This window comes from Aureobasidium melanogenum (genome assembly GCF_000721775.1).
Source record: "Aureobasidium melanogenum CBS 110374 unplaced genomic scaffold scaffold_1, whole genome shotgun sequence".
Classification (NCBI taxonomy): Eukaryota; Fungi; Ascomycota; class Dothideomycetes; order Dothideales; family Saccotheciaceae; genus Aureobasidium; species Aureobasidium melanogenum.
Genome location: NW_024470053.1, coordinates 2175461 through 2191995, shown reverse-complemented (window position 1 = coordinate 2191995; position 16535 = coordinate 2175461). Strand labels below are relative to the sequence as shown.

The 16535-nt window shown below is 50.7% G+C and overlaps 5 protein-coding genes across 5 annotated transcripts; 2 read left to right on the top strand and 3 right to left on the bottom strand.

Annotated features, from left to right (window-relative positions):
- Positions 1–328: 328 nt before the first annotated feature.
- On the bottom strand, positions 329–765 carry M437DRAFT_80449 (uncharacterized protein; the record flags this gene model as incomplete). The annotated part of the gene is made up of 2 exons (XM_041027359.1): positions 329–423; positions 483–765. 2 exons carry the CDS (start codon positions 763–765, stop codon positions 329–331), a joined length of 378 nt encoding a protein of 125 aa, XP_040884834.1.
- A 1004-nt stretch (positions 766–1769) lies between these two features.
- On the bottom strand, positions 1770–3045 carry M437DRAFT_80448 (aquaporin-like protein; the record flags this gene model as incomplete). The annotated part of the gene is made up of 4 exons (XM_041027358.1): positions 1770–2556; positions 2606–2764; positions 2822–2934; positions 2986–3045. 4 exons carry the CDS (start codon positions 3043–3045, stop codon positions 1770–1772), a joined length of 1119 nt encoding a protein of 372 aa, XP_040884833.1.
- A 1270-nt stretch (positions 3046–4315) lies between these two features.
- Positions 4316–5017, bottom strand: M437DRAFT_36473 (PC4-domain-containing protein; the record flags this gene model as incomplete). Its single annotated transcript, XM_041019457.1, has 4 exons — positions 4316–4600; positions 4654–4707; positions 4768–4818; positions 4868–5017. The coding sequence occupies 4 exons, from the start codon at positions 5015–5017 to the stop codon at positions 4316–4318; spliced, it is 540 nt and encodes a 179-aa protein (XP_040884832.1).
- Positions 5018–5984: 967 nt separating this feature from the next.
- On the top strand, positions 5985–7445 carry M437DRAFT_37660 (uncharacterized protein; the record flags this gene model as incomplete). The annotated part of the gene is made up of 2 exons (XM_041019681.1): positions 5985–6176; positions 6429–7445. Coding segments are annotated over 2 exons (1209 nt in total), but the record flags the coding sequence as incomplete, so codon positions are not given.
- Positions 7446–10882: 3437 nt separating this feature from the next.
- M437DRAFT_36123 (kinase-like protein) lies at positions 10883–14291 on the top strand (the record flags this gene model as incomplete). Its single annotated transcript, XM_041019387.1, has 3 exons — positions 10883–12561; positions 12883–13537; positions 13593–14291. The coding sequence occupies 3 exons, from the start codon at positions 10883–10885 to the stop codon at positions 14289–14291; spliced, it is 3033 nt and encodes a 1010-aa protein (XP_040884830.1).
- Between the last annotated feature and the right edge of the window lie 2244 nt (positions 14292–16535).

The window sequence follows — 16535 nt, the reverse complement described above, 5'->3', positions numbered from 1 at the left end:
TGCAATGAGTAACAACAGATCAGCGTATACTGAATCTTCTCTCTGACTTCGAGGCTGCAATGTGCAATAGATCTTTACTCAAGTCAATGACTTATTTGTGTTCTAAGTCTAAATTCACCAGACACACAACCGGCTCCTATTCAGCCTACGAAGACGTATCGTGGGGTACGTACGCATGGAGAAATCCATAAGCTGAATGACTGAATGCTTGTTTGTTTTCATAATTCGTCATCTAGAGCTAGCTGTTAGGTACGATGTGCCGTTGCTCCGCTCTGATATCCTCATCCTCGTTTAAATCGTTCGAAAAGGAGACCCATCGCCAATCCCTTTAGATGTACTTGTTGGCTTCCTGGTCGACAAATCCGTCGATCGCACCATCAGCACCCTGAGGAACGCCCTCCTTGGTCAAGAAGCTGTTGGCAGCTGAAACAAATTGTCAATCATTCATCGCAGGTGAGACTCGATGGAGGAGTCGTGCTTACCAGTGTTGAGCATGGCATCTTCACCGCCAGTCTTGAGGGTGCTTCCGAAGCCACCTCCGCTGCTGTTGTTGTTTGAGCCCTGGTTGTTGTTGTCGAAGTTTCCACCCTGGTTGCTGTTGTCGTAGCCTTGGTTGCTGTTATCGAAGCCCTGGTTGCTGTTGTCGAAACCTTGGTTGCTGTTATCGAAGTTTCCTTGGTTGCTGCTATCGAAGCCACTGCCTTGCTGGTTGTTGTTGTTGCCGCCCTCGAAGGCCTGCTCAGCGTCACGGATGAATCCAGACATGTTGATGGATGTGTTTGAAGTAGTGGGTGATGTGAATTGATTTGTGTTTAGAAGATGTGATATGGATGGAAAGTACAAGTAAGGAAAGAACGACTGACTTGACCTTCTTATACCTAGTTATTCGTCACTTGATCGCTCACTGTTTGGCTTACGCGTAACCATGCTGACGTCTCGTGAGCTCATGCTGCGACCAGAGAAACCAGCTTGAAGAGGATCCAGACCTTGGAAATGCAGCCCCTGTCTAAAGGCAATGACGCTTAGCTCCCGTCTTGCATGGATCGCTTGTCTGCAATTGGCTTTTCTCGGCGAGGCTTGTCACAACTTGGCTTTCTCTGGCCAATAGCCACCAATCAACCCATCGTGCCTGCAATCGCTATGGAACTTGGAAGAGGGGTTAATCTGCTTGCCTTCTTTGACATTCTGACCGATCACACCGACTTGACCATTCAGCCTCGTCGTCAATGACGAAATCCTGGATAAATAACGCGGAAATAAGTTCGAGAACACGGAGATTATCCCCACCCAAAGTCGACCATTTTTGTGGGTCTCCCCCAAGGTCCATCTTTAGTAGCTAGACAAGGCTCGACGATGTTAAGCACGACGGCGCGCTTTGATTGCCCAGCTTTAGCTGCCTATGATCGTTCAGTATGTGCTTGATGGCGATACTTAGGCACTCGTGTTTCTCATTGCGGTAGATGCAAGGTCCTTAATTCTAGTAGCCAAGCTGCTAACAATCCGTACTAAACAATGCATCGGTCAATATGACAAAGGCACCCATGTACCAGCTGCTGCTGATCATGGCCGTGGAAGTAAAGCTACTCTACTCGCACGAGTCTTAGAGTGAGGATGAAAATCCCTTGGACGAACCAGATATGAGTCCAGGTGCTTCTCTTGATATACCATGATTTTCAATTTTGCTATCAACAAGTTGATTCGATTTGCACTACTCAATTCCGCCTGCTTTGCTCCGACAGTCAAACCTCCGAGTCACTTCCCAGGCATTCTCAGACATGGTTGCTGCCTGTTTCAGCCGCGAGCGAGAACCCAGTCTCCATTTTCGAGTTAGAGTTCAATGTCGATCCGTTGGATCCCAGACTGAACACCTTTTGCATGTTGGGGCTCATGGGGGACTGCCTACTGATGTTGCTCTTGACGAGATGCAAGTTCAATCCTTCCTCGCCATTTTCATGGAAAGCGGCTCCCTTGCCAATCTTCTGCAAGCTGTCGCGAATCAGCATTTCATAGTATGCTGTTGCAAATAACGTAGCAGGGACGTTAACAAGAATGGCAATCCATGAGTAGTTGTGGTAGGAGAAGGCCTCTCCGCCGAAGAAGATGGCAGCGACAATACGAGTGCCCAGGTCACGAGCCAAGTTGGTACTGATCGTGATGTCCGCGAATCCCCAGACCATAACACTGTAGACCAGACCGATAGCCCAGGGAGCTACCTGAGGTGATACAAAGGGATTGGCAGGGTCGAGACAAGCCCAGATGACAAGACCAATATATGAATCGACGAAGAACTCAATGAAGAACAGATAGCCGAGGTTGGTCTGAGTGGCTCCTGGGAAAGAACAGAAGATGCTCGCTGGCCCACCATTGAACACAGTTCCTTCGCCGGCAGCTTTGGTCGCTGCTGCGAACGCGGAGATCTGTTCGTGGTATTGACCATAGACAAAGAGACCGGCCATGAAAGCACCAAAGATTTGAGAGAGGATGTAGTACGGGACCTTCTTCCAGGGGAAGCCTTGCCAAGTAGCGAAGCATATCGTCATGGCAGGATTGAAGTGACTACGATCATGTCAGACGGTGCCAGTGAATCTTTTGCAGAGAAACTCACCCTCCTGATGTTGAAGCACAAGTAATGATAGCAAAGGCAATACCAAAGCCGAACGCAAAGCCAACCTGAAGCAGACTTCCAAAGGCAGCGTCCTCTTTGTTAAGTATGAAGGAAGCTGTCGCAGCAATACCAGGGTAAACATAAAAGAAGACACCAGTGCTATGACCGATCAAAGTTAGTAAGCTTTGCTTGGCTGGTGGTGTGATAGTCACATACGCTTCGGCTAACATCTCACGAAGCCATCTTGGTCGTGCTCGCTCATAGTCAAGCTTGCGTTGAGATACAGGCTTGGTTGAGACAACATGGCGTTCGTAATGTCTTTGTATAGCCTTTAAGGAATATCAGAACCGTTCGAGGCCAGGGCAAGAAGCATGCAATACCTCTGTTGCACCCAACTCAAGGTCGTTGGTGTGCAGTCTGTGCATGTTATTGTCTGACATGATTGCTGAATGGTTTGTTCGAGGAACACAGGAGATCTGTGGCATGCAACGAGGGGATGCAAGGCCTCAAATAGCCTGGCCCAGCCGAGGCACTACCAATCAATGATTGCTTTGCCCGCAGGTTCGTTGCGGAGAGGAATGCTAGACGCGTTCAAGTGAATGAGACAAGCCGAACGTATTCCTCGGCCTATTACCAGCCGTATTTGCTTCGCGAGCGTCAACACTCCTGCATGTACGAGTAGTGTGGGTCAGAACAATCCTTTCCGGGGTCCCCAGATCAACATCTATTATCTGCCGTTACAGTTACGTTTAAGGCCACCGATCTGCGGTGTAACACAAAGCATGGCTAAAGAATCACAGCACATGAGCATGATTTTGAGCCGCGTATACACAGGTCGTGGGTAGTCTGACTTCGCAAACAGGAGTGCAAAGTGATGGCAGAAAGAAGCTCACCAAGAGGAGACGACAAGCATGAGACGACAAGCATCAGGGTTGACCGTCAAGTGAGCTGACATGTCTGCATCCGGCTAAGCTTGCTATAACGGCGACGTGGCTTGCATAGATGGAAAGAGGAGAACAGAGGATATTGGCTGGGATTATGGGATCCGATAAGTCCGGGATGGGTTGCGAGACCAACTAGCTGTAGGATGCCTCGGTATGCGGCTCAAGTGACCATGCCATGTAGTACTTGACGTGTTGTATCGAAAATGGACGGTTTGACGGAGTGGTTCCGCTCTTAGATCGATATTAAGGATTGTCATCCCCGCGCGGGGTACCCCAACATGGGGTATGCGGATCCGGATAACTTGATGATCCGGCTCTTTGCGAATAGCTTGTAGGAAAGCATACTGCAATTAGTCATCAGCTGATCTCGCTTTCGTATCAAGAAGCGTCCAGCTGGGGTCGATAGCGGGTCCTTGTACGGTCCCGAGGCCCGCAATTTCATCAAGCCATGCAGTTCATCCTCAACTGTTGCGATGGTCTCTGGAAACTTGTTCACTCGACCTCCACGTAAGCAACAGTAGAGTGACCCAGAGCTCACACAATTCTGCATCTTTGATCTTCAATGATGGAACGGAGTGTTCAGGGTGGATAGAGTAGTTCGTTAGCATATGTACTTGTGAAAGGGGTATCTTGAGTAAAGAAGCAAAGTCGTAATCATATCATAGACCATGAATGCTTTCGGTCCAGCCTTTGTGACAGCCTGGACAGTCAAGTCATTGTTTCGGCTATCATTCTTGCTTGCAGCCGGTTGAGGAAGAAGCCAGTCTCAATCCTCTTCGTCGCTGGTAGCCTCATGGTTTTTCTTCTCATACTTGAATCTGTCAAGCTTGCTTGTCGAAACGGTGTTTGTCTCCGACTGATCACCGGCTGGCTCGGGCTCGTCTGCGTCTTCCTCTGATTTGGAGGCTTTGGCTGACGAAGAAGGTTTGGCTACGGTGTCTTCGCCGTAGTTCGGACGAGGAAGCTCTTGACCCTGGGACTTCAAAACTGCTTCTACTTCAGGAAGGATACCGAGGAAAGCCGAAAACTGTTCCAAAGAGAGAGAGATGCCCTGAACAACTTAGCGTTATGCCTCGGCAGTCAAGAGGGTAAGTGACGACCGACCTTTCTTCCTGGAAGCGTCTTGCCGTCCTTTTCGTAGTACTCGCGAATGTTGATCTGTTATTATGCATGAGAATCTTGTGTACCTCCAACCATGCATCAGGGCTAGAAACCTACCAAATGCATGTTCTTGTACTCTGACAAGGTGACGCGGCGCTTGCCAGAGAGCTGAACGACGCTTAGTTTCCATCATACTTGAATCCCCTGAAAAACTCACCTCCCAGTAAGGATTGCCATCGTCGTCAACTTGCTTGTCTTTGGAGATTGCTGTTTTGGTACGTTTGGATTTTGGAGCGTCTTCAACGAAACCGTCATCGGAGTCGTAGTCATCAGCCTTGCTGGCACGTTTCTTGGACTTAGGAGGCATGCTTGTGGATATGATGTTTCTCTGAAAGATCAAGTCGGACGTGAAATGGACGACGTGCGCAAACGCGTGGACGTCATGGAGCCAAGACTTAGTTCAGATGCAAGAGCATTTTATGAAACTGCCAACACCCTGTCCACCACGCAACTTCCATATGTGCTGCTCGCTTCCTCAAGATAGACTGCTCTGGTGGTGGCATGCAATATTTCGGTAGCTTACAGGATGGTTCTATTGTTTTGAAAGTAGAAGAGATAAAATCTCAAGGTATTGTTCATGGACAATGCTCCAGAGAGTTTGTGCCTCCAGCTTCCAAGTGCGCATCGTGGCTGTCGAATTCGGACAAACAGAAGAACATACCTAGTATCTCACTTACGCAGGCATCGCGCCAAATTCGATTCTACATATGTGCTGCATGCCGTGATTCGGACCCCACTGGATTCGTGTTGTGCCAACCAAGCTCCAACTTTGCATACTCGCCATCGCCACCAACAACGATGACGAGCACATCATGACTGGGCAGGACGTCACGCTAGACGATGGCAAAGAAAGCGATTATGGATCTGAGTTTGGAACAGACGACGAAGCAACTCTCTCAGTCCTTCTCACGCAAGCTGCGTCGCAGCCTTCCACATCGATAAGCAGCCATGCCGAAGTCTTGTCGGGCACTCCCTTGCTGTCGCCCTTCGCCAGGGGCACTCGCCGCAAGTATGTGGACGATGAGGGCATCGTCTTTGAGATGGTCTCGCGCGATGGTCCTGTCGGTGAGGCCTCAATCGAGATCGAATACGACGAGCTCAATCGCTCCTCTTTCTCCTGTAAGTCACTGCGCAAAGGCGGCACATCCTACACAGCCCATCTATCCGCAACTGCATGTTGGGCTGACCGCTGACGACAGCGCTTTACAGCTCGCCCTGATGCTGCCCGCTTGTCTGTGCAAATAGACGCCGAGCCTGAACAACCAAATCCTTTGGACACGCGATCACCAATCGAACGATTTCGAACGCCTCCCAAGAAACCCCTCTCCGTTACCGACATCATATCACCCGCATGGTGCGAATTACAGTACTGGTACAGCTTGACCAAGTATGGAAGAGTCCGTCGAACCGCTGCCATGAAACAAGGCTCCTCAGTACATAAGGTACTAGAAGAACAGGCTGCTACTGTCTTGCCCGTCGATACGGTACACCTACTGGTTGAGAGAATATTAAAGGAAGAGCTGAAGGCTGTTGTGCCAGTAGAGACGGTGAACAAAGTCGTACAAAAAGCCTTGGACCAGGAAAAGCGCGCTGCAGTGCCTCTGGATATGGTCGGAGGGTTGGTACACCAAGTCTTGGAGAAGGGCAAACTCGAGCCTGTCGCTGTGAACACTGTGAGTGAGTCGGTGCACAAAGTCACTGGCGCGCAAGTGCAAAAGACTGTCACGGTCGAGGTTGAAACAAAAGAAGACGCCTTTGGTCTACGAATCTGGAACAGTATACAAAACCTACGCACACTGAGAACAACCGGTCAGGCTCGCGAATTTGAAACCTGGGCCGTTATCGAAGGTCAAGTTGTCAATGGAATCATTGACGAGCTGAGTTACGAATGTCCTGATGAGGATCTGGAAGCAAATTTGGCTCAGCAGAAGGAGACAAAACCCAAGAGAGGAAGGTCGAAGAAACAGAAAGTCACTTCTGAGGACCAAACCAGTTTGGACACATTCTTTAGTGGCTCTCAAACAGCCGAAAGCAAGGATAGTGTCTGGCTAGGGAATTCTCATGTCAATCGCAGGGTCTACATCAAGGACGTCAAAACTCGGGGATCGAAGAACATGCCCAAAGGCGAGGCGTCCTTTCGACCAACTTCGATGCAGCTAATGATGTATCATCGCATGCTAACTCTACTTGCATCGAACTCAGTACCGGCTGAGCAAGTTTTTGCTCGTTACGGCCTCGATAGTAGCGTTGCTTGCAGCGATATGTTTGTTGCTCAGCTAGGCAGTATCGACTCCGATCACCAAATCGAGGCAGCTGAACAAGCAGAGATGCCCATACATGACACGATCGATGAGTTGCTTGCACACAACAGCCTCGAGAAATTATGGGCATTGATGATATCAGAATTTCAGCTGGCTATGCCATTTTCCAACAAGCCGTCGACGCCATCGCCTATCGGTGATGTCCTGATGGCCGAGTACAGAGCATCTGGCAGCGGTTCTGTTATAGGATCAAAGACCTTTGCCTACGATCCCGATGTATTAGACGCCTACGTGAAGCAAACAATGGCTTGGTGGAACGGCGAACGGATGCCAAAAGGCGTCGAGATCGAAGAGGCTTTCAAGTGTCGGATGTGTGAGTTCGCTGAAGTATGCGGCTGGCGCAAAAACAAGGTTGAGGAAGGCGTTCGCAAAGCCAGACTTCGGAATCAAGGCAAGAAGAAAAGCGACGTTTGATCGATATGGATCTTGCTTAGCTGAGGCTCTGCTTTGACGATTACAACGATGGCATGAACAAGATTGAATTAAAGATCGTATCGCAGTACTCGAGGCTTGATGAGCCAGAACCATGGTAGGTATCATGTGGCCGTCGTACGACACATGGGAACGTTGAATGTCAAATGTCGGGGGTGGATCAAATGCAAACGTATAATACGCACCAATACGGCCACGCAGTCAGAATTCAGTATGCATGGCATGCACGGCGGATGAGGCCATAGGGCTGTGTTTGATTGTCACAAAACATCCTCATGACGGAACATGCTCGGTCCGTACCGAATGACTTTCCACTGGCAACGGCGACGGTGGAGAAACAATTTCACTTGCGAACTGCCATATTAAGATTGCGCAAGAACAAGCCCAAGTATATGGGAAGGTGCATTCTTTAAGATCGAAATGAAAGTGAATTGAAGTGGCTTGAAGGATTGTGCGATGTCTAGCTGATAGAAGGGGAGACATCAGAGCATTAAGCCAAGACATTGACCTCGATTAACGAGATAGGGAATCAGCGATGAAATAGAAATTAAACCCGAGTCTTGGGTCCAGCGTGCAGCAGTGTTGATGTCAATGTCCAGCCATGCAAGAGCACGAACTCGATTATCGTTGACCGACGTCTACCATGCCTTGGTTGTCTATTGCTCTGCGTGAGGCCTTGCCCGATAGAGTCTACCTCGCGCACCACTATAGCTGAAAGTTGGAAATAGTTGCCTAGCAACATGTATAGGGGGCAAGGCGGTGGAAGAAAGTGCACACAACCACAATGCTGTTTCAAGGCATGCTCTGATATCCAACATCTTCAAGTTCGATCTTCAAAAGTCTGACCCCTTATGTGGGACCCTTAGCTGCTGGATGCTGGGGCAACAAGAGACAATCGTCTCCTTGGAACAATGCTCCTTTCTGCTCTGCTCTGGGTAAGTTTCCTGGGCACTGTTCTGCCATGCTTGCCTTGACGGCCTAATGATCATTTGAAAGCTCGTACCCTCTTCGCGTTCTGCCACGCCATCTCCCCCACACGTGGTAAGCTCTCGGGTATCCTGGATGGTGTGCGGTTGATCAGCATAAAAGATAGGGTTTATGTTTGAGCACTATTTAAGCACCTGCATGGTTAAACTTTGTGCTCAAGGATGATCAGGGCGGGAGAACTGAGAAGGTTGCGGAGATGGCGCCGGAAGTAAACAAACACCTATTTTGAGAATGGGTTTGGCTACTCGCAACAGCGTCTGTTCATTGTATGATTTGTACGTATCTAGCTAGGCTCCGAGTTCTAGTTGAAGACACGTGGCTTGTTTCTTCATCTCTCCTACTCCGATGTCCAAGTGGGCAGTGTAGTAAGGCCGACCGACCAGGCTGGTCCGCGTAAGGTTTTTGACCTCCAAAGATCGGCTGAAGGTCTTCTGGGACCTGCAGCGATCCAACGAGGAGCCGGCAGGCGGTGAAGCAGAAGCACAAGCACAAGGCAAGAGTGACAGGAGGTGCACGGTGCGGTCTGGGGGTGGGAAGTGGATTCGTGGACTCTGCCTTTCTTGCTTTAGGCCCGCCGGGAGTGGGCGTTCGCGCCATGAACTTTTTGTCCCCTCTTTTCCTTCCACGAGGGTGATCGTAGACAACCATCGGGGAATCGGAAATAAGCGAAGGCTAACTTGGTGAACAATCGAGCCTGGGCGTGGATGAACATGTGCTTGGAGGACCAAGACCCAAGTGGCTTTTCGAGTCAGTAGCAGATATTGAGAGCAAACGTTGGGGAGGTTGACAAGTACGAGAATTGAAATTGAGTCAGATGTTCACGTATGTGCAGACATTGAATCCGCAGAGCACCCCTTTTCCCACTGTGGTGGCCCTGGTTCGATTGCACGCCAGTTATGCAGCTACATAACTAGGCCCGTTACATAAACCAGGTAGCTCAGTCGAGTCAACTAAAGCTCAAGGGGAACGAACGATCCCAGGGTGCTGGGCACAACGTTGGTGGTACGTACAGCACATCTCGCGAACGGTACGGTAGTAACTTCCACCCCTTCATGACCGTTTGGTTAAGAGCAGCCTCCTGGTTTCAGAAGGCTCATGTCGTATAAATAGCCAAATGAACAATGATAGCTGATCAAGAAATGCGATGGTCTTGCAACTCCAATTTCACAAGTGGGCAGCGGAACAAGTCTTGTCCAAGGCGGTGAAACGCAAGTTGACTTGAAATACTGCTTAGCTAGTTTCCAGCAACCCTATCATGTGAGTCTGGCGCTAATTATCGCACATCTCGATCTAGCTGGCCCTCGGACATTTACAGTAGTCCAGGAGCTTGAGCTTTGAGATAGCAGGATAAGGTCAAGAAAGAGTAATGAGGGGCTAACGGTACTGCATCGCTCAGTTGGAGGCGGCCGGTAGACGAACAAAGTGGCTAGCGAATAGTGAACCGGTGCTGTGCAATGGTCTGGCTAGCTACATGATTGTGCAAGGAAAAGATGTGCAGGAGACGATGCGTGTCATGAAAGAAAAATGCTTTTTGCATTATTGATTGTTATTCGTTTGTTTGTTTATACGGTGCAAGGACCACGTAGCTCGGCTGAGCCGAGTACGCCTCGACACCAGACAGCGGTCGACTTGACGTGTGTGAAGCAGACGGACCAGAATTGGATGGTGTCAAAAAGAGATTATTCGGTCGTCATCATGTTCGTTATGCACATCGGTAGGCGCCAGCAATTGTGGGTTTTGCATGATGTTTATGATTGAGGTTGGACTTGAACGGCTTGAGGCTTGTGGTCAAGGCAGCTGCTCCGTGCATGCAAGGCAGGGTCAGTGCGCTTGTCGCGATGCTCATCGGTCGCTGTTGCCCTCCGCCGCTGCTGGCGCCTTCCCTCTGTAACTCGCACTCGCACCCATTTATCGATCTTCTCGCATTCTTCTCCCGCCTGGACCGCCTGGATTTGTTTTGTCTCGTCTCGACAACTCGCCCTCTCAAACTCGACGTCTTGCAGCCTGAGCTGTGCTCACCACAACAAAGCCGCTCAATCAGCCTCATCCCCGCCCATCCACACGCGCCGCGCCGTCGCATACCTCTGTTTACATTTTCGTCCACCACCACCTCAGCACGACAACGTCGCTAATTTCCATCAATACTCGACTCCTGCGATCGCCGTTCTCTCAGCTCTCACGCCTATCGTCTATCCAATAACTCTCGACTTCTCGTGGTACACCTGACTGCCGCGTTGCCGATCGCATCTGTCGCATCCGTCCTGCACACGTCCTCAGCCAGCAAGAGTGCAGTGTGTTGATGGCCACCTAGTTGTGTCAACCGTCTCGCTTCGCGATACTAGCTCTCCGTTCGACATACATACTCCCGGCTTCCACCTCAAACGCTATTCGAGCCGCATCGTCCTTCTAGACGAACAATCGTCATTCTGGCCATGGACTTCGAATACTCTCCCCACCGTTCAGCTGGAGGAACCCTTCACATGCTCTCGCCGACACATCCTCAATACTCTATCGACGCGTTTCCATCCATCAAGCAGATTCGTCGCTCCCTATCGCGTTCTCCTTCGAAGCCGTCGCGTTACCATCTTGTCTCCAGGTCTCCAAAGAAGTCTCCTCCACGCTCTGGTCTGTCGCGTGCATTAAGTGCAAACACTGGTGCCGATTCTTCTCTCAAAAACAAGTTATTGCTACGACGAAACGCGCCAGTTCGCGCCAATGCGCGCAAGGAAACGCCGCACACTTTGAGACGCGCTTTGAGTGACGCCAGCAGCCAAGCAAACACTGTAACCATGGAACTTACTCAACAACCTACTCCTGGCGACCAGGAAAATTCATATCTGACTTCTCCCACCTCGAGGCACTTGGAGGTGCCGCGCGATGCCCGCTTTGAGGTTGATGATGAACCCATCAAATTCGACTTTCTCAAAGGTCGCAACAGCCTATCGCTAGCTTTGAATGGAACCCCGGCGAAATCAAGTCCTCTCAAGCGCAGCGATGGTGTAATGAACCTAGATCAGGTCAATCTTGGTAGTCCCAGAGCTAAGCGACGAAGCTTGCACAGCGCTTCTCTCGGAGTCGATTTTGATGTCTTTGAGCAAGCCTTCGAGACTGCCAACAATGGCTTCAGTGACGATGAGCCTACGCCCGTGTCTCCTGTGCGTCAAAGATCTCCTCAGCGTAACAAGCCTTTCAGCCTCAGAAGGACTACTCTCCAGCAACGAGCTGTTGGTGCACCTCGCCCCAGACCTTACTCAGATTTGAGCGAGTCTCCAAGCGGTCATTCCAAGGCACGCGCCAGAATGTCACTCGATGGCTCGTTACCTCTCCGTGGCCTTGAGCCCTCGATTCATCTTCCACCGCCTGAGCAAAAGGCCGTTTCTCGATCAGCACCTAAACCCCACCCCCTCTCCAAAGCACTGAGTCCTTCATCATCGGCATCAAGTCTCGGTGAGGATACGCCACGCTTATCGCCCAAGAAGCCACAATTTTCCAAACCTTACCCCGGCTTTTCCAAGAGTTTGCCAATTGGTGCGCTCAGACCAAAGCCGCACACCGACTCGAGTGGCTCGAGCGATTCGTTTGAGACACCGGAAGCCTTCAAGATGGCAAAGCCATTGCCACAGGCTTTCATGTCGACCGGCCTGATCTCTAAGCGTAATCGAAATGTCGACCTTCCTCAGTCTTCATTCGGTAGCAGCATGAACATGCCCGATACACCTTCGAAGAAGACCGTTTTACCTCATCTCGGTGGTGGTACTCCAGCTCCAGCAACCAACTTCGGCAAGTTCTCTCGCCCATTACACGAGTTTGGATCGCCAACGACCCCATGGAGTCCGCACCCTGCCCAAGCATCTCCTGAGTCATTTGGCAAAGGAGTGAACATCTTCGGTCTTGGTTGCTCTTCTGGCAAATCAAACCGACGCAGCAGCTTCCTTAGCATCACCGATGAAGACTTGAACAAGTCACCCCTCGGTCATATGGATGTACAAGCAAGCGGTGATGAGATGCCACCGACTCCCACCAAGGCCGCCTCTTCTGGTTCTACAACCATTCGACCAACATCAAAAGGCAAAGGAAACAGCCTGCGAAGCTCTTTGTTTGGCCGCCGATCGTCAATTGCTCCTGATACTTTCAATCCCCCAAACTTTGAGGAACAACAGCCAGCCAATGACTGTAAGTATATTTCCTCAACTACTCCTTCTTCGGAGTCAAAGACACGTGAGACTTCGACCCCATCTCTTACTATCACACCATGTGGCTCGCCATCTTCTCCTTCGTTTGAACAAGCTATGAGCCTTAGGCAGTCTCATCGCAAATCTTGCCCATCTCCTCTTACTCTTCGGTGCCGGGAATTTCCTTCTTTTTCTTCTTCTTCTACCTCATCTGCAGGAGATGCTGAAGCGAAGCAACTATTAGCAGTCACACCATCTAGCCGCTCGAGTTTCACGGATGCCAATCTTCCACCGAAGACTCCTCAGGAGAGCTTCACCCCACCAGACCCTAGCGGTTTGTCCATCTCTGGCGAGCATCGTGGGCCAGCTCTGTTCAGTATGAGCGGTCTGCAAAGCTCGAACAGCTTCCCACCTGCTACCCCTACTGGACCAAGAGACTCAGGACTCAACTTTGGTGGAAGCATCAGACCTGGCGCCTTTGGAGCATCGGTCTCAGGGTTCTTTGCAAACGACGTCGATACAGCACTCACTTCTCGATTTGAAAGTGTTCAGGCAATTGGCATTGGAGAATTCTCACAGGTTTATCGCGTCTCGAAGCCTGTCGCTGGCAGCCCAGCTGCTCGCCATGAGTTCACACGCAAGCTTGGAAACGTCTGGGCTGTCAAGAAGTCGAAGAAGCCGTATCTTGGTGTCAAGGACCGCGAGAACAAAATGAGAGAAGTTCACGTTCTCCAAGCACTTCGTGGTAATGAACACATCCTCGATCTCTGCGACTCGTGGGAGTCGAAGAACCACCTGTATATCCAGACCGAATTCTGCGAAAACGGCAACCTCAAAGACTTCCTTACTCAGACCGGGTTCAAGGGTCGCTTGGACGACTTCCGCATCTGGAAGATTTTGCTCGAAATGTCTCAGGTATGTGCATGCTCTACCCATCATCTTTATGGTTTATACTAACATATTGCTACAGGGCGTCAAGTGCATTCATGATGCTGGATTCATCCATCTTGATCTCAAGCCAGCCAACGTATTGATTGACTGGGAAGGAGTCTTGAAAATTGCAGACTTTGGCATGGCAACAACATGGCCTGCACCGAGGCACATCGAGGGAGAGGGTGACCGCGAATACATTGGTCCCGAGGTGCTCTCTGGCAAGTTCGATAAGCCTGCCGACATCTTCTCCTTGGGCATGATTATGCTTGAGATTGCTGGTAACATTGTTCTTCCTGACAATGGTCTGCACTGGCAAAGACTGCGTAGCGGTGACCTCAGCGATGTGCCTAGCCTCACCTGGAGTTCGGAGAACAGTCTTCCTAGGTATGAGTCTGGCGAGCCTATGGTTGACGATAACGAGGAGACTATCCGATTCGACGACGACATGGACTTGGGTAACCAGCCTACCGTTACTGGTCACCGAAGACGGGAGCTGGCTCAACCGCCCAACTTCATGATTGATCCCAACGACAGTGAGGCGCTTGACAAGGTTGTCGAGTGGATGATCTGCCCATCTCCAGAACAGAGACCGGTGATCGACGAACTCCTCAGATGTGGTGGCGTTGAGTGGGTCGAGCAAAGAAGACGCGCAGGTGCCACAGTTTACGAAGGCAATTGGGGACCAGCAGACGATGTCCTCAACGCTGGTCACGACATCGACATGGTTGACATCTAAAGCATATCCATGTTCTCATAAAGAGGGTAACAGACCCTATACACCAACAAACGGCCAACAGCACAAACGTGGCGACAAAGAAGTCACTTTTCGAAGAAACATTTACGGCCAATGAGTTACAAGGATTGTAGCTGCCCAAGCGGCGAACCGATTCTTGGGCATGACCATACTATCACGCAACATCAAACTTGTATCAGTAACGACAGCACGATTGATTCCCCGGAACCAAGGATTCCATCTTCCACATCCTTTCTTTTCTCTTATTAACCCCTTTTCTGTTGCCCTCTATCTCTATTTGATTGGCGATGGCTGAACATCGTTAAAAGAAGATGGCCGGTTTGGGCATTCTTGCTATGTTTCGTTAGTCTGATTTCGTTATCACAACATTGCTCGGCGATTGGTCTATGTGATTTTGGCTCAAGGAATGGCAAAATACCAAATGGCGTTTGATCATGGGATACATGGGATTTTTATTTCTTGATTTTATAGCGAGCGTGTGGCAGATGGCTACGTTGCGCAGGCGTTCGTGGCACAGGAGCACATGTCGGGTGTTTTCAGCCCAAGGGCGGTAGCATTCATGGGAGCCACAGGCAAGGGGACGATTATGAGGCGTGTAGCTGATATGGCGACAATTCATGGATTTGAATATGCTGATGAAACATGGCTTGTGCACTGTGCCTGTGTCGCTTGGGTGATGATTGTTGACTTGAGCTTACCGCCTTCAGGCTGGCGGCTTTGTTTCGCGATAGAGTGCAAGGTCTTGGAAGGACAAACGACGGGGACTGGGAAACCAAGGGTTGTCACGCTGGACGACGCAGAGAGTTGTGTATTATCCGTATTAGTATTGGAAATAAGGAAGATAGTTTGTGCAAAGCAGCGCTAAAGCAAGATTAAATTGTTCCAGAAAATTGATCGAAGTGCGGATACAAGGAAAAGGAAGCGATGGCTTTCTGGCTGCATCTTGGCGGCGACATTATGACATGGTTTCGATGACCTTGGTCGCTTCCTCGACCCACCCCCTGGCACCAGGCAGCGCCCTCGCCCTCGCATTTGCACCTGGCTAGTCGTAGCCCTTTTGCTTTTGATCTCGCTCTCGCTTCTGCACTTGTCCAAGTCTGTCGCTAGCACAACGCATACCGACCGTCGCAAACACAACATGCAGATGCCCTGCCCGTTGTGACTCCTGTCCAAGAAGCCTTGATCAAACTCGACCACAAATTCCCACGCAGCCATGGCCGACGCCCACGAGGCGCCCCGGAGCGCGTCCAGCAGAGACAGCAGCCCTGTTACCGTGCGACACGCATCCTCGACTTCGATATCCTCGATACCCACCCTCCGGAAACAAGCATCGGCCACCTTTGCTCCCTCGGAGAGCCCTCGCTCGTCAAGGAATCCCTCGCCAGTGCGCTCCGTCATGCGCCAACACGGCACTCCGCCGACCTCAGCCGTGCAGAGCAGGACCGGTGCCCTGAGGTCTCGCCAGAGCAGTCACGACACCAGCCCTCACCGTACTCCCGCTTTGTCTACACCCACATCGGTGCCTTCGGCTGCTGCCATCCAACGTGCTCTCTCAGCTGCCACCATCCCCCAACTCCAGCAGACACAACAAGCTCAGTCGCCCAACTCTGTCACTGATGCTGTGACCCGACTTAATGCGCAGAAACGTCCTATTGCCACTGCTTCTGGCGAGAGCACTCCAACTTTCGTACCGCCATCACCTCGCATCAAATCTCCCCCTCCTTCGTCCGCTCGCTCTCGCAGAAATTCCGCCCTATCTCAGAACCAAAAACCTGCCCCTCCTTCTATTGTTGTCGAGCCCTCTTCGACCCCTTCGGAACGTTCGATATTGAACGACGGCATCAAAGAAGAGCCTATCCAACTACAACCTCCACCAGCCTCGAAAGTGCAATCAAGAGGTCCCAGCGGGCCAAGACCTGTTCTTGAGACGGTCGTCGAAAATATAGCGCCTGTTGGTAGCACCAAGTTGAAAGGGTATCATAGAAGTTATTATAATCCGCATGCAGCACATAAGCTTACGTGGTATGCAGGACTGAGGCGCATTCCGAGGACGATGGGCCTCCGACTGTTCGTGGTAAACCAAAAGATAACAATGGAGACGCTTCTTCCAAACTCGCAGAAAGCGAGAGTGACGCTAACATGAGTGACGGTCGAGGTCGCAGAACCAGCCAGAGCTCGAATATTCGTCCCAAAAACGTCACCGCTCTCAAATCAATGTATCCTGGC